Source organism: Silurus aristotelis (assembly GCF_946808225.1).
Source record: "Silurus aristotelis genome assembly, chromosome: 23".
Taxonomy (NCBI): Eukaryota; Metazoa; Chordata; class Actinopteri; order Siluriformes; family Siluridae; genus Silurus; species Silurus aristotelis.
In genome coordinates this window covers 6,967,038-6,991,361 of record NC_139596.1, presented here as the reverse complement: position 1 = coordinate 6,991,361, position 24,324 = coordinate 6,967,038, and the positions used below count along the sequence as shown (strand labels likewise).

The 24,324-nt window shown below is 40.0% G+C and overlaps 1 protein-coding gene across 3 annotated transcripts; it reads left to right on the top strand.

Annotated features, from left to right (window-relative positions):
- Positions 1–459: 459 nt before the first annotated feature.
- Positions 460–23,471, top strand: LOC310718202 (protein transport protein Sec24C). Of its 3 annotated transcripts, XR_014531070.1 has the most exons (22): positions 463–864; positions 1,058–1,377; positions 1,461–1,531; positions 5,513–5,581; positions 5,700–5,811; positions 6,004–6,131; positions 7,443–7,578; positions 7,665–7,768; positions 8,546–8,658; positions 8,739–8,930; positions 9,025–9,118; positions 9,308–9,412; positions 9,500–9,667; positions 10,409–10,505; positions 10,710–10,858; positions 12,396–12,534; positions 13,069–13,190; positions 15,598–15,777; positions 19,340–19,537; positions 19,631–19,720; positions 22,845–23,342; positions 23,375–23,471. XR_014531070.1 is itself a non-coding variant. In XM_083526847.1 (21 exons), exons 2-21 carry the CDS (start codon positions 1,110–1,112, stop codon positions 22,986–22,988), a joined length of 2,679 nt encoding a protein of 892 aa, XP_083382973.1. In that variant the 5' UTR covers positions 463–864; positions 1,058–1,109; the 3' UTR covers positions 22,989–23,471. The 3 variants fall into 3 exon arrangements, 2 of the variants coding, with proteins under 2 accessions (XP_083382972.1, XP_083382973.1); XM_083526847.1 differs by having other exon boundaries at positions 22,845–23,471; XM_083526846.1 differs by lacking the exons at positions 22,845–23,342; positions 23,375–23,471 and having other exon boundaries at positions 460–864; positions 19,631–19,990.
- Positions 23,472–24,324: the final 853 nt, after the last annotated feature.

Genomic DNA, 24,324 nt, shown 5'->3' with positions numbered 1-24,324 from the left:
GAGTGAGACTGTAGATATAAGACAGTAAGACTGTAGATATAAGACAGTGAGACTGTAGATATAAGAGAGTGACACTGTAGATATAAGAGAGTGAGACTGTAGATATAAGAAAGTGAGACTGTAGATATAAGACAGTAAAATGGTAGATATAAGAGAGTGAGACTGTAGATATAAGACAGTGAGACTGTAGATATAAGACAGTGAGACTGTAAATATAACAGTGAGACTGTAGATATAAGACAGCGAGAGGTAGATAGAAGAGAGTAAAACGGTAGATATAAGACAGTGGCTTTAGAATTTTTATTAATAATGCAGTTAAAATATTAAGAATATGAAAAAGGAGATTCGCCCACACTATAATTATTCACCTTTTAGGTTGTTCAAAAGAATCGACTCCCGAGTGATTCCACCTTACAATTTTGATATATGCGTGTTCGGTTGTTCAAAAGAATCGACTCCTTGTAGGTCATCCGAATAAAAAATAAAATAAAAAAAGACTACTATCATACGGTTTTATTGTTTACGAACGATTTAGTTAATTAGCATGAAGAACATATATGGAGATTCGCCCTTGCACTGTTGTACTTTGTGTATTGGGTTGTTCAAAAGAGTCGACTCCCGGGTGTGCGCGGTGTAGATTCGTGTAGTAGATGGAGCGCTGAAAACACACACCGGGAAATGGACGTTCATTCAGTTACCTCGTCGAGCTTGTGAGTGATTCTATCCAATACACTGTCACCGAAAGCGTTTCTTGGGGGAATACAGAACAAGGATTAATTCTGACCATAAGAGCAGAAATGGCGCAGGCGGTACAGATCATCAGAACACGACACACAGCCAGCTGATGACGCGACTGCCGACCAGGTGATTCCTTATTTTCTCATCTACAACAGCGTTTTCAGTATTAGTATATTAGTACTTGATTAGTATAATCAGTACTTGATCAAATTGCTGGTGTACTGGTTACATGGTCAGCCTGAAGTTCCATGATCCTGTAAGATTGTCCCATTAGCATAGCTCTAACCTGCACAGTAATCATGTGTTTCTATAATTGCAGCCCAGTTCTCATTCACGTTACTGTGATGATCCTTTAAACTGGTCTAAAGAAGATGGAAATCCCTGCATCTGACCCCAGCTTTGGGCACCAGCAGCAGACATGGGAGAGCTGGAATGCTTGGGGTGCAGTCACGCCACCTTACTCTCCTACTGCATTTCCTGCTTTTTCTTCTCCATCTGGTTATCACCTACACCCAAACTGTGTGCCTCAGAACGGACCGGCTGCTACGGGTCCTGCAGCAATGCCAGGCAGTACGGTGATCTCTGAGTGCTCCCAGCCTGTGACAGCGTACTGGTCCCCCCAACAGCCCCATTGCAATGGTGTGCACTGAAATTTGTTTTTTTCTCCTTTACACATTTAATATGTTGGCCTGGTGTATAAGCATGTCCTCTTCTTCACATAGGTGTGTATAAACCTGTCTCTGAAGCCAGAAGTCTATTGCAGACATCACCACAGGGAATCGACTCGCAGCCGGTGAGAGTGTTTTTTCAGCCTATCCATGTGCAATAATTTAATAGGAAAACATAAGGCGAACACACAAGCAGAATTTAATAGTCACATATTAAGTGACTAAAGTGATATCAATTATTTGTCTCCGGAAGTTTGTCCTGGACTGATGTCTCATTCAGTCTTGTTCACACAGAGTTTCTTGGAAAAGCTCCGGATCCACCGCGAAACTAATCAGAATGAAGAAGTTACTGAAAATGACTTGGTGAATGTGGATTTTGTATCTTTTTAACAGTAAAAACATAGAATCCGAAATAAAATGAGTAAAGTGGAGTGGTGCAGTGTTCAGTTTCCGTCAAAATCAAACAAGGCCATAAATACACAGGAAGTGGTGCAACATTCACAGAAATATTATTAGTAGTAGGTGGCATATTATTATACAGTAAATCTGTATTATAAATGTATTCATCCATCATTAGTCACTACTTTATGCTGGACAGAATTATAGTTTATTCTCAATAGGACACCTGTCTAACAAAGGGCAATATGCACATTGGTGGTGGACAGTAACAAAGTAAATGTATTTCATTACTGTACTTAAGTAGCTTTTTCACATATCTGTACTTCACTGACATATTTCCATTTGGAAACTTTTAACTTTTTTGACTACGTTTAGCGAAATCAGTCGTTACTTTTTAATAATGAGTGAATAAAATCTTAACTTGTCAAGCCACTAATCAGGAGAGAGTTTTGATTGCTGCTTGGTGGTTACTTAGCACAAACATACAGTTCAGTGTCAGTTTTACAAAGGCAGAACATTTTTAAAGGAATAAATGATGGAAGAAACTCCTAACTCGATCTTGCCACAGCACCCTTGGCACAATTTGCAAGATTTTCTGGAAGTGGTTCAAAAGAAGGTTTTTGGGCTCATGCTAATTTTAATAGATATCAATCGGTGTTTAAATCATTAATATCATTCTATTAATAGATTAGTGTGTTACGAGTAACAGAGTCTTTTCACATAAACTGAATCGATAGAGAGACAAGAGTTTTGTGACAAAAATGATAAAAGTAACAATATATTATACAAAATAGTACTTGGATACTTAAGTACATTTGAGGGTGAGGACCGCCCACTTGATGAACAGACACTCCTTCTCTATGTGCTTTACCGGCTTTCCCGCACCGACAATTTGCGGCTAATGTACAACTCGGTCTCCTCCACCACCTAGAATAATATAAAGGGGAGAGAGAAGTTAGGAACATGTAAAAGCGGTCCACTGCAGAGTGCAGCTTTTACTTGCGAAAAATCCTGTTGGCACGACTCCTTCCAATGGACCGGGCGCTCTCTTTTTAGTGAGATTGGTCAGCGAGCTGGTCATGTGGGTCTCGGGCAGGTTACAATCACTGCCATTTGATCAATTTGGGGACGCATCTGCCCATGACCCAAGTGGAAACTCAGACACCGTACGTCCACCCGCCCAATTGCACACTTCTTTGGGTTTGCCGTGAGCCCGGTCCGCTTTAAGGTTTTCAGGACCGCTCTGGCGTACCCATTATAGGGACGGTGTAACAAACTGGATTAAACCGAACGGAGTGGAAAAAGCTGTTTTTTCCCAGGACATTGGAGTCAAGGGGATCTGCTAATATCCCTTGGTTAAATCCAGTGTTGAATAAAAGTGTGCCGCGCCTAACCGTTTAAGCAGCTCGTCAATCGATTGCGATTGGATACACATCGAATTTAGACACCGTGTTGAATTTTCGATAAGTTCTGTCTAAACAGAACCGAGCCGACCTGTCACTCTTGGGCACCAAGACCACCGGGCTGCTCCATTCACTGTAAGACTCCTCGACTACTCCATGTCAAGCATAGACTTGAGTTCGGGTAGCTGGTAAGGGCGACTAAGCACCACTATACCTGGAGGTGTCTCAATATGGTGTTCTATGAGGTTTGTTTGACCAGATAGGGGCTCTATCTGTGGGCCGTACCTCATAGTCGACCTCTCCCACCCGCTGTGTAACCTCAAAAAGTCCTTGCCACTTTGCGAGTAGTTTAGAGCTCGACACGGGTAGCAGAATGAAGACTTTATCTCCCGGTGAAAATTGTCGCAGCTGCGCGCCCCTATTATACAGCCGGGATTGCCGTTCTTGAGCCTGTAGCAAATTCCCCAGGGTTAGTTGTCCTATGGTTGCTTTCAGGTTAAATCAAATCAAATTTTATTTGTCACATACATACAGAGTACGACATGCAGTGAAATGCTTTGTACGATTGTCCGGCATGAGGTCAAGAACATACAAATTTTCCTTTTAACTGGTCGAAGGTCCATCCTCCCAATTTTCACAGATGACCTCGAGCACTCACCTGGCTTTCGGACGTATAATAATTAAAAGGGAAAAAGCCCTGTAAAAACTTGTGGGATCTTTCATACTGAGAATAACAGGGGCACGAGCCACTTATCCCAGTTCTGTGCATTATGAACCGTGAGGCACTGCTTCCGGATCTTACGTTGCATAGTCTACTAAAACTACAGGTCGACGAGGTCCATGCCAATTCTCTCGAAGGGGACCTCGATAAAGGGTAGGGGGAAAGGTGCTTTTGGGATGGCCGGCAGATTTACCAGCTGACATTCCTGACATACCGCACACCATCTACGCACATCGCTGCGAATGCCCGGACAATAAAACCGGGCCATTAGGCGGTCTAAGGTTTTATCACAGCCCAGGTGTCCAGCCATCGGGTTTCCTGCAGCTCTTTGGGACCAAACAACTGGGTCGTTTCCTCTCTAGTTAGAGTGTTCTGCGTCACTTGGAATAACTTATCTTTCATAACCGCATAGCAGGGATAGGAAAGCACAATGTTTGGCTGGACTTGCTGACCATTGATTACTCTCACCTGGTCAAAGGCATGATGGAGGGTTTTCATCTCGTCTCTGCTTAAGGGGAAAATCCCCAATGGGAAATTCCCCGGAGCGAGGGGTCTGTTGGACGCGAAGTTGACGTCGTCGGCCCAGGCATCATCTCCCCAGCCAACATAGTGCACATCTTACACTGCTTCGCCTTGTAGCAGGACCAATCCACACACATTTCCCTTAACAAACAAATAAAAGAGGGACAATTTGTTCCCAGAATTAGTGAATAGGTGAGGTTTAGGGGGGGTCCATCTCTGTTGGATGGGAATGGGTGTGACAGGTGAAATGAGAGAGGGAGAGCTGTAAGTGGTCGCAGGGGAATCGCCAGCCCCTGGGTATGCAGCAAAGTGATCTTCCGCCAGATGGACCGCCTTATTTTCCGCCGGCAGACGCTGGCATTGGACCCATTCCGCCGTCCAACGAATTGCTCCAGCACTAAAAGGTCTAGCCATCTCCGGCACGTGTTGCGGATTTTGGGCGAACGCGAACGGCCAGCCGGCCTCGCGGAGTGTCAGGGAGCGAAACCGCTGTCTTTGCTGCTCCGGGGTATGTCACACTCGCTGGAGGATTGCACACTTCAAGACGTCATATTTCAGCATGCGATCGGCCAGCAGTTGCTGGGCGGTGAGCTGGCCTTCCCCGGAAAGAAACGGCAGAAGGTGCAGGGATCACTCTGAGCCCAACGACTTCCCGGCGATGGCCACTCGCTCAAACAATTCCGGGACTCCCTTGCGTCATCCTGTGGGCCTATCTTGTTTAGTGGGACGCTGGCTGCAGGTGTTGGGGTGGTGGGTTGGAGCTTCTCGACTGCCCAGGGCTCTCCGGAACGCCACCCGGGCCTCCGCCTGGGCTCGGATCAGCTTCTGGAACCGCTGTCCCTGTTTGTCACGCACCTGAAGGAGGGCTTGGTGTTGGGTCTGCTGGAGCTCGACTTTTCTGCCCCCGGCCTCGGCCTTCATTCACAAACCGGCGCTCGGCCATGCCTCCGCTGCCACATATATAAATAAATAAGTCTTGTATTATTCCACTGCTGTTTAAATACTGTATACTATATAAATATACTATAACTGTAGTATTGATCTTTGTGTTGTTCTCTCAGACCATTCCTATATCCAGCCCTAAATCAGAGTCCCGCTATGGTTTGGATCCTCAGCTTCTTCCCAGTGCTGTAAGTGCCAAACAATTAATTACCTAATTTCATTTAAAGTACATTGCACTGAATTGTAATGGATGGCAGCAGTAGATTGAATTATACGACTGTTTTTGTTTTGTCTTTCTTACTGCAGGTGCAGGTTATAAGTGAGGACAGGGCTCAGTGGGAGGGAAAGATATTTGGATCTGAGCCCAAGTCCTCTGTCCCTCCACTCTCTAGCACCTCTTGCACTCTGGAGGACAGAGGTACCACACAACTGTATCTGTCCACACATCAGTCCTAAATATAAGAGTAAATTAATATATATTTATGGATCAAATATGAGACCAGTTGACAGAACGCATTAAATAAGTATGATGGTAATTTGATTCAATATTTAGCATGTAGAGTTTATATCCTGTATGCAGACTGATTTTCCGATCGTTTTATGTATGTAGGAAATGCAACTGCTCGGTTTGTCCGCTGCACATCCTACAGCTTTCCTGTTGAGGCCCAGTCCGCACAGCAGAGCCACCTTCCTCTGGCAGCCATTCTCTGCCCCCTGGCCAGACTTGAGAATGGAGAGGTATGTGTATACAGGCTTAGGGTCTAAATAAATATCGCTAAAGTGCAAATAAAGCTCATCTCAAAACTAAAAAGTCATGCACAATAACAAAGTTGGAGTGGAAACATGATTATTAATATAGTTTATCCATCTCTCCTGATCGTCTGCTTCTTTTTTGTTTTTTTTTTGTTTATTTTTTCAACTTTTTCAACAAAAATACATATAATTATCAAGGAAGAAATACTTTTTAACATTGACCTAAAACCACATCAACATGAAGAACACAGTCGAATCAATAACTGGCATTTTCATGAAAAATGTTATGTTAATATGCATTTATATTTTATGAGAATTTTTTTTTTTCACAAGTCTGAAAAAGTATTACTGTAAATATCATTCACATTTCACGAAAAGTCTTGGCAAATTGGTTTTATATACTCAGTCTGTTTACTTTATATTAAAGAAAAAATAAATAAAACTTCTATCTTGGAAGCAAAGGAAAGGTTCTTAAAGCAAAGGAAAGCTTTTTCTTCTCTATATATACACTGAACAAAATTGTAAAAGCAACACTTTTGTTTTTGCCCCCATTTTTCATGAGCTGCACTCAAAGATCTAAGACTTTTTCTATGTTTTTATATTTTTAAAGGGCCTATTTCTATTTTTATGCCACAATAAAACACTAAAAAAACTCTAAAATGTGCAGTTTTATCACACAGCACAATGCCACAGTTGTCGTGAGTTTTGAGGGAATTGGCATGCTGACTGCAGGAATGCCCACCAGAGCTGTTGCATGTGAATTGAATGTTTATTTCTCTACCATAAGCCGTCTCCAAAGGCGTTTTGGAGAATTTAGCAGTACATCCTAACGGCCTCACAAGCGCAGACCACTTGTAACCACACCGGCCCATACCCAGAATTTCTGCTCAAACTGTCAGAAACCATCTCAGGCAAGCTCATCTGCATTCTTGTTTTCCTCATCGGGGTCTCGCCCTGACTGCAGTTCGTTGTCGTAACCGACTTGAGTGGGCAAAATGCTAAAATGTTATGGCGTCTGGCACTTTGGAGAGGTGTTCACGGATGAATCACGGTTTTTACTGTACAGGGTAGAATGCTTGATGCAAATGGTGGTCACATCAGATATTGACCAGATTTTTGGCCTTTTTACTTTTTACTCATATTATTATTATTATTATTATTATTATTATTATTATTACAGTTTGTATAGTCTATCGTTATGTGAAAAATATTGAGTCCATTGCTGAGGCTTTAGTTTTTTTCTCAAAGATTTTGCCGTTTATTTTGTGTGGGTGTGTTGTTGTTTTTTTTGTGCAGAGTCCAGTGCCAGTGTGTAACGCAGGGGAGTGTGTTAAGGGCTGTAGTGTATGTGGTGCCTTCATGAGTCCTGCTATGAGCTGGCAGGACTGCGGGCAGCGCTTCTACTGTCCTTTTTGTGGCAAAGTCACAGAAGGTTTTGATTTTTTACATAAAAATGTTTTTCATAGTTTCTGTGCAAGAAAGTATTGGCACCAATTTCTGCCTCCTTTACTTTCTCAGTGCCATGGCAATCCTATCAGCCTACCAACAAGGGACAACGAGTTGACCGGGAGAAGAGACCAGAACTTAGTTTGGGTTCATACGAGATCCTGGAAACAATAAAGGTGAGCAAGATTTACATTTTTTTTTTTTATATTATACACCTTGTCAGGTTTTGCTTTTGTATTTTCATTTACTTTGTATACGTAGAATACAGATGTATCTGAAAATAAATATGGCTACAATAAAATTAAATCTATGGATAATTAAAATAATGCCCATATTTAAAGCAAAGAAGTTTTAGGAAGGCAGTATCAAAGTTTTTTTTTTTACTTGTATTAATCTGTATTTATTTTATACTTTTTTTTATATTACACAGTAAGGTACAATCGTTATTGATATATAACTAAACGTCAGGTACTGATATAGGTGTGCAGCATTCCAAATGTTTGTTCCCAAAGTTTTTCAGTAGGGTAGAGCAGCACACTCACGATCTTCCCCTTCAACCCATGTAAACCAAATCTTCATGAATCCCAGGAGCCCAGTTTTGATCCTCCCAGTTCAAGTGAAGGAAAATTTAATGCTTCATAAAACACCCTATACAATTGTTTGTGTGCTTTAGACAAACATTTGTTATCTACATCCCTATTTTGGATACCTAAAAGTAGAATATAGGAACCTAATGACTGAAATGTGGATTTTTGTGAAAAGAAAAAAGAAAATATTATTTGCTATTAATTACTGAAAGTTTAGCAGCCCTAGTGACTGTCACCGTGTCTTATTTGTAGTTTTGTACACAATGTTTAAGGATTTATTATAATTTTCCATTTTTCTATCTAGACTTTGTGTTTGTAAGATCTAATTCATAATTTATAAGCCATATATTGCATTTTTGTGTTTAGGGAGAGCCTGCTGTCTTGCTTCTTGCAATTGATGTCACCGCTGTTGCAATCAGATCAGGACAACTGGACTTCATCTGTCAGCAGCTTTGTGCTTTACTACTGTCTTTAAATGGGTAAAATATTCTCACATAAAAAAAGAGCGTATGCACGCTGACCTCTGCTGCGATTTGTAACCATTTTTATCATTTTTCAGGGAGGAAGATGATGCACATTCAGATCTGCGTGTTGGTTTGATTACGTATGACAGCAAGATCCACCTCTATGATCTCAGTCCGACGTTGTCCCGCCCTCACATGATGGTCCTGACAGACACAGATGAGATGGAACTTCCTGTGCAGGAGGGGCTTCTGGTACCACTTCAAGAGTGCCTTCACATTGTAGAGAGGTATTGATGAACATATTACATCAAGTTAGTGATTACAATAAATAAACATGTATTTAGAATTGTTTATGTATTAAATATTATTATTCATGTGTAGCATTCTGCAACAAATTCCACTGTTTGATGCGGAGATAGAGGACACGTCAGGCTCGCAAGACCTTCCGGTTCAAGCCGGACTCAAGATCCTACAGGTAGAAAAGTCCTCACTAATAATTAATATTTTACATTCCCTGTATTTTGACAGTCATAGAGACACAGAGATGTGTCGATGTATAGATCTTCTATATTAAAACAGAGGCTACACCATTCCTGGTGTAAATTGTACTGAGACTGACGGGCACATTTTAGCTGCAGCATCACTGTCTTTTTTACTTAAACAGGCTGCAGATTGTCCCGGGAAGCTGTTGGTCTTTCACTCTTCACCTCTTACAGAAAGCTCAGAGAAACAAAGCTCTCGTGGCTTCTTTTCCTCCAATAAACCAAAGGTGAAACAAACAAGAATGCAGTAACGTCAATGTGAATTTATCTGTGTAGACATGCATGTATATATTTACCTGTACTTTTTGTTTTAGTCCATCTTCCAGGCACCAGAATCCTCTGCATCACTGACTAAGGCATGCGTCAGTCAAGGATGCAGCGTCCAGCTTTTTGTGTTTTCACAGCCGGATGTGGGTGGGGCTTGGCCTGGGTATGTCCCTTTCCTCACAGGGGGGAGGCTGATCTGCTACAACAGCCTACAGGTTTGTTTTTAGTTATTTAACATTAGATTAGATTAGATTAGATTAGATTAGATTAGATTAGATTAGATTAGATAGATAGATGTTCGAATGTTCAGGAACGTTAGGAAAAAAAAAATTTCAACAGTTAACATAATAATATAAAATAGACAAAATAGCATATTGTTTATTATCCTTTATTGAATGAGTATCTGCCATACAACTAACTCTTACTAAACAGCGCATGAATATAAAACTGTAAATTGCCTTACAGTCATTTTTCTCCTATATGTATTATGGAGAATAATTACCGTAATTTCCGGACTATTAAGCGCACCCAAATATAAGCCGCACCAACTGCATTTTACAAAGATTTTTATTTTAAACATAAATACGCCGCACCTGTCTATAAGCCGCAGGTGTTTACAGTGAAACTAATGTTTCACTGGTTCACCTGAAACTGGGAAAACCCCAGGAAAAATCCATAAATTAGCCGCTTCGTTGTTTAAGCCGCGGGGTTCAAAGCGTGGGGAAAAAGTAGCGGCTTATAGTCCGGAAAATACGGTATGTAAAATGAAACACTTTCTGGCCAGTGAGTGTCGAGCATTCAAATGATTTTGGTATAAGATTTATTATTGTGCAAAAATGTTTATTTTACTCTAAAAGAAAAGATTGTAATTGGTTGCTTTTGTGATCCCATATTAAATACAGGTGTAATTTTCGAGATATTGTTTTTAATTGTGTCCTTGTTGTGCTTGTCTTTAGTCGGAGCTGGAGAGAGAATGTTTCTGTGGAGATCTTAGGAGGAGCCTGGACACTGACATGGCATTCCGAGCCCGGCTTCGAGTTTTTGTTAGCAAAGGTGCTCAGAAAAATGTATAATGTCTGTTTTAAATCACAGGAAAAAGTGAATTGTCAAAAATTAGTATTTCACCGACACAAATGTCAGCCCTTCAGATATAATGTCATGGTTTAAAGATTGGTCTAAAAATGTTGAAGTGAAAAGTTAATAAGATGGATCGAATAATGGTGATGTTTTGGTGACTTTGTGTGTATATTTTTGTAGAATTACGAGTGTCTGGTTGTTATGGCTCCTTCCTCGTCGGCCCGGAGTCCCACTGTGTTGCCATGGCAGCGCTTGATTGGCAAACAGCCCTGGCATTTGAGTTCACTCACTGTAAATCCCTTGATGAATCAAGAGGCGTGGCCATTCAGGTGAGAACAGGCCTGACATGACAGCTGAGGAATGGGAATGATCACTTGTGTAGTTGGGATGTAATGAAGTAGCTTTAGCTGTATCATTTGAATGCTCCTTTTATCCATATGATTATATACACCGATCAGGCATAAAGTTGTATCCACTTGCCTAATATTGGGTTGGTTCCCTTTTTGCTGCTGAAACACTCCTGACCTGTTGAGCTTTATCACCATTAAGTTCTTCAGCAATTTGAGCTACAGGAGCTTGTTTGTTGGACCAGCTTTCGCTCCCCACGTACATCAATGAGCCTCGGTCGCCCATGACCCTGTTGCCGGTTCACCACTGTTCCTTCCTTGGACCGCTTTTGATTGACACCGCAGACCGGGAACAGCCTGCAAGAGCTGCAGTTTTAGAGATGCTTTGACCCAGTCATCTAGACATCACAATTTGGCCCTCGTCAAACTCATTCAAATCTTTACGCTTGCCCATTTTTCCTGCTTCCAACACATCAACTTTGAGGAGAAAATGTTGCTGCCTAATAATATCCCACCCACTAACAGGTGCCATTGAGAAGAGATATTTAGTGTTAATCACTACACTGCTTATAATGATATAATGTTATGCTTGATCTGTGTACAGTAGTGATTTTCAATCACTGTGTCACGGCACACAAGTGATCATCAGGTGTGCTGTGGGATATGATACAATTTATCTTAAATGGAAATAATACTCAAAATAATTTGCCATTTTTGAGTGCCTGCGGTGTAGTGACTGAGAGTAATGGAAATACTTCTCTACTTCAGAGGGTGGCAGAGACGTTAGAGCAATGATGACCTTGTTAATTCATGACAATGGAATTAATGATGTGTTTGACAGGCAGCAGTGACAGCAATGGATAAATATTTGAAAAGAAAAAGTGCAAACTCTGATTTGGGCCCTGGATTAAATCATGACCAAGATCAAGGACCTAGTATGAGTGAAATTGAAAAGCAGTCAAAAATGGTGAGCTTGAGGCAATGCAGTGATATACTTTTACCAGGGATCTGACTGGACTGACTCTGTTATGCTTGATGTGTGGTCTTGATGTGATCTCCAACAGTGCCGCAGTGCTGTTTTGCAGACTGTTTTGAAGTGCCATGTATAAAAAAAAAGGTTTAAAAAAAGTGATTTGTGCTTTGAAATATGAAGTGGGTGTGGCCTAATCATTATTAGAAGTAGTTCTAATTATTATTTGTACTTAGATACTGTATATTCTAACAAATTTGGTTGATTTAAAATAATATTAACATAATAGCAGCTTAATTTAAACGACTATGGCCTGAATCAAGTAATCATTAATTTTCGTGGTCTTTCTTTGTTCCGTGAGCACATGAAGTAAACATCTCTCTCCTCAGAACACCCTTACTAAGATAATCTCCTGTCTTAACCTAATGCTCAGCTCTGGTGCTTTCTGGCAAAACGATAATAAAACAAATAATTGTTCTCCTATTTGTTTCCGTATTTTTGTATTTTGGTTCGATCCCTAATGCTGTCTGCTTGTGTGTGTGTTTGTAGGCTGTCCTGTCCTACTGTGGGCGTAAAGGAGAGAGGAGGACGCGGATACACACAATCACTTTGGCTTGCTCTCAGAACCTGATGGACACGTTCAGGACCAGCCAGGCCGAGACACTGCTCACATTCTACTGCAAAAAGAGTAGGTGTAGCAGCCATGACATATACACCTGCCTTGTAATGAATATTTACTGGCTGATTAATGTAATGTGAATGGAGATTCAGTTTTTATTTCTACATTTCTATTCATTAATTAACATTTCAACTTATGTTTAATTAAAACAAGATAATAATACATTTAATTTATTATACCTTACATGAACCGCAAGGACACCATACATACAGTTAAAACACATAAAACCATTAACAAAATACAATTTATAATAAACAATATACAACTATTGAGAAGTATGTATACAATATCACTGATGTGCCTGCCTAAAAAGATGTTTGATTTGAAAGTAGAGAAAGAGTCGTTATTGCGAATATCATGAGAAAGTAGATTCCACAAATAAAGAGCAGTGTAACTAAAACCTCGAGAACCCATAGATACCAAACATATGAGGAAGAATGAATGAGTATGTTTTTATTGATCTAAGAGTTTGATACTTGCTTACCTCTGTGCTTGTGTGTGTGTGTGTGTGTGTGTGTGTGTGTGTGTGTGTGTGTGTGGTAGTGTACTGCTTGGCGTTAGAGACACCTCTCCAGCGTCTACGTGAGGAGCTACAGACTGAGATCACAGAAGCTTTCGCCTGCTACAGGAAATACTGCTGCACTACTTCTGTCTCACCTGGACAGGTCAGTCAGAAAACACGTACGCACACACACACACACACACACACACACACACACACACACACACAAGATTTACATATGTGTAAATTGTAGGGGTGTAACAGTTGTATTAATTTTATGTATTATATTGTATTTTTATATACAGTGAGGAAAATGGCTCCCCTGGTGGTCTAGTGGTTAAGATGCAGCGCTCCCACCGCTGCGACCCGGGTTCGATTCCCGGTCAGGGAACCATCCCCAGCCACTCTTAGTGCCGGTCCCAAGCCCGGATAAATTGGGGAGGGTTGCGTTAGGAAGGGCATCCAGCGTAAAACATGTGCCAAATCAAACGTGCGGAGGATCCGCTGTGGCGACCCCTAAAGGGAGAAGCCGAAAAGAAAGTTTATATACAGTGAGGAAAATAAGTATTTGAACACTCTGCTATTTTGCAAGTTCTCCCACTTAGAAATCATGGAGGGGTCTGAAATTGTCATCGTAGGTGCATGTCCACTGTGAGAGACATAGTCTAAAAAAAAAAATCCAGAAATCACAATATATGATTTTTAAACTATTTATTTGTATGATACAGCTGCAAATAAGTATTTGAACACTTGAGAAAGTCAATGTTAATATTTGGTACAGTAGCCTTTGTTTGCAATTACAGAGGTCAAACGTTTCCTGTAGTTTTTCACCAGGTTTGCACACACTGCAGGAGGGATTTTGACCCACTCCTCCACACAGATCTTCTCTAGATCAGTCAGGTTTCTGGCCTGTCACTGAGAAACACGGAGTTTGAGCTCCCTCCAAAGATTCTCTATTGGGTTTAGGTCTGGAGACTGGCTAGGCCATGCCAGAACCTTGATATGCTTCATACAGAGCCACTCCTTGGTTATCCTGGCTGTGTGCTTCGGGTCATTGTCATGTTGGAAGACCCAGCCTCAACCCATCTTCAATGCTCTAACTGAGGGAAGGAGGTTGTTCCCCAAAATCTCGCAATACATGGCCCCGGTCATCCTCTCCTTAATACAGTGCAGTCGCCCTGTCCCATGTGCAGAAAAACACCCCCAAAGCATGATGCTACCACCCCCATGCTTCACAGTAGGGATGGTGTTCTTGGGATGGTACTCATCAGTCTTATTCCTCCAAACACGTTTAGTGGAATTATGACCCAAAAGTTCTATTTTGGTCTCATCTGACCACATGACTTTCTCCCATGACTCCTCTGGATCATCCAAATGGTCATTGGCAAACTTAAGATGTGCCTGGACATGTGCTGGTTTAAGCAGGGGAACTTTCCGTGCCATGCATGATTTCAAACGATGACGTCTTAGTGTATTACCAACAGTAACCTTGGAAACGGTGGTCCCAGCTCTTTTCAGGTCATTGACCAGCTCCTCCCGTGTAGTTCTGGGCTGATTTCTCACCTTCCTTAGGATCATTGAGACCCCACGAGGTGAGATCTTGCATGGAGCCCCAGTACGAGGGCGATTGACAGTCATGTTTAGCTTCTTCCATTTTCTAATGATTGCTTCAACAGTGGACTTTTTTTCACCAAGCTGCTTGGCAATTTCCCCGTAGCCCTTTCCAGCCTTGTGGAGGTGTACAATTTTGTCTCTAGTGTCTTTGGACAGCTCTTTGGTCTTGGCCATGTTAGTAGTTAGATTCTTACTGATTGTATGGGGTGGACAGGTGTCTTTATGCAGCTTAGAGACCTCGAACAGGTGCATCTAATTTAGGATAATAAATGTAGTGGAGGTGGACATTTTAAAGGCAGACTAACAGGTCTTTGAGGGTCAGAATTCTTGCTGATAGACAGGTGTTCAAATACTTATTTGCAGCTGTATCATACAAATAAATAGTTTAAAAATCATATATTGTGATTTCTGGATTTTTTTTTTTAGACTATGTCTCTCACAGTGGACATGCACCTACGATGACAATTTCAGACCCCTCCATGATTTCTAAGTGGGAGAACTTGTAAAATAACAGGGTGTTCAAATACTTATTTTCCTCACTGTATAACATTTTTATAAAGTATTAATAAAGTATTTGTAAAGTAAAAAAAAAAAAACAAGCAGGCATTTGATTTAAAATAGTTTAAAAAATGTAAACTTGTAATGTTCACAAATGTTATTAATTAACTGCGCTAATAAAAAAACGCCAATTTTAGGTTTCGCATTTCTTTCCCCGAAATTGAACCGAACCATGACTTAAAAACTCGAGTATGTACAGAACAGTGAATTATGCGTAAGTTACACCTCTAGTAAACCCTAAATTCCATATAATAATTATGACTTTGAAAACAGATGATTTACAATAATTAAATTGGTGGTACTGGTCCTACTGTTTCAGTCCACACACCTGATACATAAGAAGCTCTACGTTTATCTCGTATGTTGTCTGACTGCATCTTTCACTTCTCGTTTCTCAGCTGGTGATGCCTCAGTTTCTGAAGATTCTCCCCGTCTACATTAATAGTCTAAGAAAGAGTGAGGTTCTTCTCCCGGGACTGCGCAGTTCCATTCATCAGCGCCTGCAGCTGCGCAGCGTCACCGTCTCCATGGATACGCGCGGCACCGTCGCACAGCTGTACCCACTCGTCCTGCCTCTGGTGAGGTTCTCAGAACAAAATGTTCCATCGTGGTTCACCGGTGCAGTGATTTTGTTCTTTCTCTCGAGTGGTTAATGGAATCACATGACGCTGTGTATTTATGAGATGTTGATTGTAACTGCTTTGATTCACTAATCCAGCTAATGCATCTAGTTCTTCAAGCTGCTGCAGTATTTTGGATAACTGGATAATCAATACAATATAGTAAGAAAGTTATTCATAGGGGTGTTCCTCTTTTCACCGATTTCTTACAAAAATGGCGTACCGAAGCTTCTTTAGAATATTAGATTAAATTTGATTCAACTTTATTGTCATTGTGCAGAGTACATGATTACGTGATTGATGAATGTGCAGGATAGAAAGACAACTGAAATTGCATTAAATCTGGTTGTTTTAACCAAGATTATTCTGCAATTCTTTTTTTTTACTACAGTTAATTAACAGGGTTGATCGCGAACCTGCAATTTTGTATATTTACAGTTTATTCCCATTAGTCCAGTTAATTCCCATTGAAAGTATCCAGTCTTGAAAGTTCCTGGAATTTTGCACCCCAAGAGACATATTAATGTATAGTAAAGTCTTTATGAGCACTGTATGTTTAACTATAAGGTTCTCAACTTAAGTTGATGTCGAGATATCGTTTATTTATGAAGTTCAGTAGGCTGACATTTGGAAGGAAATTGTTCCTGAGGCTGCCGGTGCGACAGCCAAGGCTCCTATACCGTCTCCCAGATGGGAGAGGAGTAAACAATCCACGGCTGGGTGGTGTCTTTTAATAATGATAAGATATACATTTATTCGTCCCACAATGGGGAAATTTCTTAACAAGATGCAAGATGCAAGAAAGATAGACCTACGTAATTTTCTTGTACATGCCACCATTTATCGTTCTCTTGATTTTTTTATTGAATCCAAAGAACAGTTCACAGTTTGCCATCACGTTGTTATAGAAACAGTGCAGGCTACAATTCTGAACATATTTAGCGCAGTCAGCAGTGAGACAAACTGAACACGGTCGAGTGTAATGACTATGATTAGACGAGGAACATAGTCATTTCTTTTTAACCCGCAATCATGCCGGTTTTCATCCATGATGATGTCGCACATTTCTCGTGTCAGGAATGCGGCAGCGGAATGCGACAGCTCTGTAATTATCTCTGCCAAGGACACGAGCGTGGGAGGCCGGTCAAGCATTTTTGCATTGACCACTGAAGCATTTACAGTATTTGTGCCCATTGGTTACATGTTGTATTGATTAGTATATTAGTGGTTAATTTATTGGACTTTGGTGCAGAAGTTTGTGAGTTTGAATCCCAGCCACACCAAACTGCCACTCCTGGGCCCTTGAGCAAGGCCCTTAACCTCATAGCTGCTCAGTTGTATGTATGAGGTAAATGCAAGTCGCGCTGGATATGGGCGTCTGTCAAATGCAGTAGAATTTAAAGATTTTTTTTAAATGTCCAGTTTAAATCATTCCTAGCTACATGTGTGATATGTTTGTACCAATTTTAATGTTTTACCGAGCAAAGCGCAAGGCCGAATTACATGTGTCTGTGCCCCGTAAAGTAACGACAAAGCTGGTGGTGTTAATTAATTGTTCTATGTTACATTATAATTCTCAGTTTCATGTTTTTCAGTTCGTAAACTTATCAGTACATTTGAACAAAGTTGCAATATTTGTAAACACCATATCATTTATTGACATTTATTGACAACTCATAAGTTCATTAGCCATGTAAGGTAACTAGGAAATGTATATAATATGTATGACTGCGATTGTATGTTACTACTTCTATAAAGAAGGTGTAGCTCAGTGGTTAATTTGTTTGACGAGTAATTGTCATAAACCACAAATGTGAATGGTCAGAATCAAGTATTGAGAAAGATCATGTATATTAAAATAGAGAGAATTCTTAAAAAACAAAAAAGCACCGGAAAATTATTTGTGTGCAATTTAACTGGTCAACCTAAAAAGGCTCAGGTATTTGATTGGTGGAACTATCAGCAAATATCCATACCAATAGTTTTTCCAGGTTGCATCTGTTTCTGGAGTGGCTAAAAAGGAATGATGTTATTATACAGAACGAGAATCACCCTTAGAGGCGACACCATGTGCAGTGCATAACTGTAGTTGACAGATAAAATGGAAAGTAAATTAATTAAATAATGTTAGTGAATGTTAAAATTAACAAACAATAAACAATACGTAAAGCATTTATTATTTTTAGTTCATGTTACAAATGGAATATTACTGTAAAGCGTTACATAACTCCAAAAAGCGTTAAATTTCACATAAATCCAAACAGTCAGGCGTAGAATTGCCACCTTTAAAAAGGCCTGAGCATTGAAATTAGATTAATTTATATTTTTTATTTGTGTAATAAAGTTCGGTACTATTTTACATAGAGTGTTATGTTTGTTTGTTTCTTATGCAGAATCCATTTAAAAAGCTAGCGGTTGATTAATCGGTTATCGGCAAGTACGATCCAACTTGGTTATCGGTCTCGATAAATTCCACTATCCTTTGACCTCTAGTCAAAATTAGACACATTGTCAGTATCTCATTGAACACGGGCAGATTATTCTGACAAGAAAGCGGGTGACTAGGTGAGTGAGGACTGGGATTATTTTTTTTTGCATGATTGGCATCTTATTCTGACAAGAAAGCGGGTGACTAGGTGAGTGAGGACTGGGAGGGAGGACCCAAATGCACACAGGGAGTACATGGAAAGGAAAATACATGTTTAATGGGGCACAGGCAGAAACACAAACCAAAAACGAGTCCAGAGTTCAAAACTAGACGCAGAGCAGAACAGGGATTAGAAACAGAAGCAGGGTGGCAAGAATAATCCCAGGGACTATAGGTAGCTGGTGAGATAATCTGGCCCCGAGCTAAAGTCTCAGGTGTCCTTAAATACATGAAGACGCTGGAAAAACAGCAAGATGGCCGCCAACCCGGAAGTGTGCGCCGCGGAACCGGAACACACATGCTTAAAAGCTTTCTTTGGCATTATCATGATTTGAAATCCTGATCCAGCTCCAGACTCTGGAGCTGGATCTTCTTATTTAAGATCTTTTGATGTCTGAGGGTCCCTGGAGCCTATACACGGAGTCCTTGTTTAAGTGATAAGTGTTTTGTATAATAATATGCTGGACTTCTGTTCAAAAGGTTGTGTGTTCAAATTTCAGAACAACCAATTTGCCACTGCTGTGCCCTTGTGCAAGGCTCTTAACTCACAGATGCTTAGTTGTATTAATGAAATAAATATAAGTGGAATTGCCAAATGCTAAAAAAAAAGGTTAATGTAATATAATCGTAATTAGACACCTTTCAGGCAATCAGAATTGAGTATTTAGACAGAACAGGTATATAAATAGAGAGAGAAATCTTAAATTAAACGAAAAAAGACTGATTTGGAACAAAGAAAGTGTACTTTATTTGACAGGTCAAAATGAAACACATCATTGAAAATGTTTATTTTCATCACGAAAAACTGCAATAAAAAAAAAAAGGCCTGAATTATCTTCTCCTTAACCTAATTTTTCAAGGCTCTGTTTCCAGCTGGTGAATGCTGAGGGAGGCTCTGTACCCTCCATGGATATGGCGTTGCGAGACTCTGCCTCCAGCCTCCAGTCTGACCGTGTCTACCTGCTTTATTCCCCACTGACGCTGATTCTCTGGGTGGGCAGCCAGGTTTCCACTCAGGCCTTAACACAACTCTTCAACACAACCTCCTTCTTATCACTGACCTCTGGCGAGGTAAAACAAACCCACAACTAATCACTCAGAGAGTATTGTGCTAGTTTTGTTGTCAGTCTCCAGCACATTGGTGTTTATTTCTTTGTTTTGCAGATCAAACCTCCGGTGCTGGATAATCCTCTCTCTGTCAGTCTCAAGAAACTCATCAGCATCTTACAGTCCTATGCAGCTGTGACTCTTAAGGTACATTTTCTCATTGTCCTGCATATTAGCCTGAGAACGGCCCTGCCCTCAAAAATCTTCTCAAAACAAAAAAAAAACCTTGTTGGAAAAACATTAGGGGTATTTTATTACTACATATTTTTGTTTTATATTTTTGCAGAGAATATTCAGCTACCTCACAATTCATATTGGTGAAGCCTCTGAATGTCATCTTGTAATGTCAAACAAAGCCAGAGACATATGAAAAACATTTCGTGTTATTTGGATATTTTCTTGGTTGAAAAAAATAAATCCATCTATGACCCCTTAGGCTTCAGCCTCCACCACCAGCCTCCACCCCCCCACCCCCCGCCCACGCATCCGGTATCCTGTTGTTCGCAGGTGTTAATCTTAAAAAAGAGATTAAATGAAAAGAGACAAGAGTAACCAGGACAAACTATAAATCATTCTAAAGATCTAAGCCTTAAACATCGATTATAGATCACTGTTTTTTAATGGAAAATGTATTACAAATGTATTTGCTGAATTTGTGTAAGCAGTACACACCAAAAAAATGCAGTACTTACACTATGATTGTAATAACGAATCCAACGAGGGAGGATTTTTTTTTTGTATAATAACTTTCGCATTAAAAAAAAACCCAACATCTTGGTGGTAATAAAACAGAAATGGCTGGTATAGTGGAATATAGTGATACAAAATAAATGAGACCACCCACTAAAAAACAGTCTAAGAAAGGCAGAATCTTGGGCCTGAGCATCCATTCTCTCTGCAGGTGTGGTAGTGACGTTTGTTATGCACCACCTATCATTTGAAACCTTTCATTTCCAGCCAGTAGCATTATGGAAACAACATGATTGATGAAAAATGTAGCCAGGGTTCTAACGATATATAGGAGGATTTTATTCCACGTGTGGGCGAGTTCGTAGTTTTATTATTCTTTATAAGCTCTTAGTGCACAGCAAAAAGCACAGCACGTACACTGTGACCCACCAGGGAGCGGATGCAGCTCTCGGTTCTGCACAAACAGCTGTTTCCAGCGTGTGATAACTGGGCTTTGTTTACAAAGAGAAAGAAAACAAAAAAATTGGACAGTCAGAAAAGTTGTTTTATCAGAGATTTGCACAAAGCAGCAATGAGGGGGCGGAGTGACAACAGCGACCTGGTGATCTGCATGGGGATGGAAAATATGAGCCTATTTTACATCTGTGAGTTACAGTATATCTCCCTCTATAGTTTTATACGATGTAATATGTTTTATTCTCTGTTTGTTTTTATAAGAGAAATGCTTAAAAAGTGTGTGTGTATTGTTGGGCACACTTTTGCCCATTTGAATAGCCAGACATCAATATGAATAGAAGATGGCTCTCAAACAGGGGGAGGGAGAAAAGGACCAGACATAGTCTCAGATAAATTGTTTGTAGGCATTTCATTTTTTATAACATCTTAATAATTTGTTAAATATAAACTCATCGGACATGTAGCTTTCAACCCAGTACTTTTCTGGATTGCTCCAGGACTTATTTTATGTATTTATAAATGGAAAAATAAAAGTTTAATGCAGGAAGTGTATATTTATGACACTTCATCATCTATAACTTATCTTTTTAAACAATATCAACTTTAAATGATTGACTGTAAAACCCAAAGTGTCTTCATTCTAAAGATATCCAAACTGTGTATGTAGCACACTTTTCTCAGGAGCTGTTTATATTCAGGTAGGTCATTTTCAGCTGTAAGTCCCGAAGCGGGGGTGAATGCTATTTAACCTCCAGGCAGATGCATTCAAGTTTTGGTCTGAAAAAAAAAGACATTTATCTAGCCAAATGTTTTTCTATAATAGTTTACTACAGTGGTTTACGCCCCACTAGTGGCGAATAAACACATAACAGGTGGGGAGCAATGAAAGGCAGGATTTATAGAATCTTTTTCTGTTCTTCATTAATCTTTATGTATGATTTTCATGTATGAAGTTACACTCAAAGCAATCACAAACAAACTATTAGGTCATTAATGCAAGTAAATTAAAAAATTATTTAGGATACCTAACACAACTACACTTTTATTATCTGGGTGGTGGAGGACAGGAGAGGCTTGAAAATCCACCCCCCTCTAAAGCAGGGAATAGCATAACAAGTGTGAGTACCACTGATCTAGAATGTCAGAGGTTATAGCGTAGCATAAACCAGGGCAGTGGGAGAAGAGGTTTTGGGGCCATTAGCAAATTGCATCTTGATGTACATAAAATAATATAACGAAATATTTAAATCCTCAGAAGATGAATTTTTGTTTTAGATCAATCAGGATTTAAATATTTCTCTTACCCGCTCATTTTTACCAACTAAGGAGGACAGGGGGAAAACACATCTCCTCTGAGACAGATCAAGCCAACTAACTGCTGCTCATGCTGCATCACAGGGCAGTGGGAGGAAATGTGCACAGACACACAGAATTGTGTACCGTATACGGACTATAAGCCGCTACTTTTTCCCACGTTTTGAACCCCGCGGCTTATTCATTTTTAATGGGTTTTTCCCGGTTTCACAAACTTCAAGCCAAAAAACTGAACCCCATAACATTAGACCAATTAAATTTCCGAATGGAAACGAAAAAATGCACCTCACCTGTGTTCTGAGCTGCACGGCTTCGGGAGAAAATTTTTTTTATTAAACGCACGACGATGCCAAAAGGAAGGAGGAAGACAGTGAACTTTCTTGGTAGGTTACTGTTTAGATACAAGCCGCTGTAGCGCGTTGAGTCTGGGTGAAGGGAGAGCTCACTAACTCCAGTTACAACAGAAATCATATAAGCACAGACAGGTTTCCAAAACTCGTGCTTTTTTATTTTTCTTGGCAACAGCGTTACGGGTTAGTCAAAGAAACTTAGAAATGAGCATCAGAAAATAATAAGGACTCATTCCTCGGTCTTGCACACATGCAGTAATAGCGGAAAAATGCGGCGGCCTGTTGTACAACTCTGGAGTCGAATCCTTCTATTTATTTAAAAAAAAAGTTATATATAGTATAGTATAAATGGTGAGTGCTTTCAATCATAGAAAACATCGATTAGAGATGTAATATATTGAAAGAATGAGCTGCTCATGGGACTGTTCTAATACCTCTTCTTTGCTTTGTAATTGTTTCAGCTTAAGGTGGTGAAGGAAGGCGACAGTTGCGACGAGTGCGTGCAGCCTCTCCTAGTGGAGGACAGGAGTCCTAACGGAGGCGCATCCTACGCCGACTTTGTGTTCCACCTCCACGTTAATTCTCTGCACCGTGTTGTGGGATAATGGCTGCGTTATTTCCGTTTCTTGACATCTCGTGTCTTTAATCAGGGACAAATTGTCTTACATTATTCGTTTTCTGGTTTTATGTTCCTCAGCGAGGGACATGATTAGCCAGGGTGAACAGGACTCGGGATGAGGCATTAAGTATGAAAGCTAAGCCTAAAGATCAGACCAATGTTACATTTAATTCTTTATACAATTGCATTTCCTGAAATGCAAATCACAACTAGCATGTGAACATTTCAAGCAATAAGAAATCCCTCATTTATACACATTTTATGCTCTTTACATAACTTTACTTGTCCAGTAGTGTGTGTGTGTGTGTGTGTGTGTGTGTGTGTGTGTGTGTGTGTGTGTGTGTGTGTGTGTGTGTGTGTGTGTGTGTGTAGGGGGGGTTGATCTACTCATTTCACATTTACCTTTGGGTTTGTATGCAGATAGATTTATTGCAGAAATGTTCAAATAAACTGATGTATGTGTGACAAACCTTTGCTACTGATTTGTCTTCCGCTTGCCAGCATAATATACCAAGGATACTGATTACATAGTGTTTAAAATATCTAACTGGTTCCATGTAGAGAAGAAAACGCCAAATAAATCAGTCTGTACAGGAATAAAACAGCGTGCTTTCCCCTCTAACGTAAGCAGCCATGTCTGAAAAACAAGCAGCACGATTCTGGCTCATCTTAATCAGCTTAATTGGGGTTTTTATATTGTTGACTTTCTGAAATTTCATGTTCAGTACAAAGAGGACATCCTCGCTCATCAAACCTGCACTGCGACCCAAAAATGAGATTATTGTTTAATAAACATTTTATAAATCGGTTCAGGCTGGTATTTAAATGATCTTGCCTACATGCACAAAAAGAATATTGTGATTTTTTTTGTTTTGTTTTGTAGGCAAGAACTTCAGGTTATCTGACATCTTCATAATTGCCCTGAATTATGTGCAATTTTGTCGACTCTAGCACCTTGATCTAAATCCACAATCTAAAATAAGCCTTGGTGTAGAGCCAGACATAGTGCAGGAGATGATGTATGTTATATTACAGTGCAGTAAAAGTATAAGAATGATCATATGATTTGGTGGATTTTACATTAAAGATGATTTGTATCTCCTGCATTGGTATATTGGGGATTTATTGGCAATAATAATAATGAATTAATAATAAATATTCCATTCTGCTTATTCAATGGTTTATGCAACGACTTCCTTATTATCTTTGCCTGCATATTGTCATGCTGTGACTTTCATATCTTTATGATGAATTCTTAGGTTGTACTAATCAATCAATTAATTAATAAATCAATCAATTTTTATTTATATAGCACCTAACAT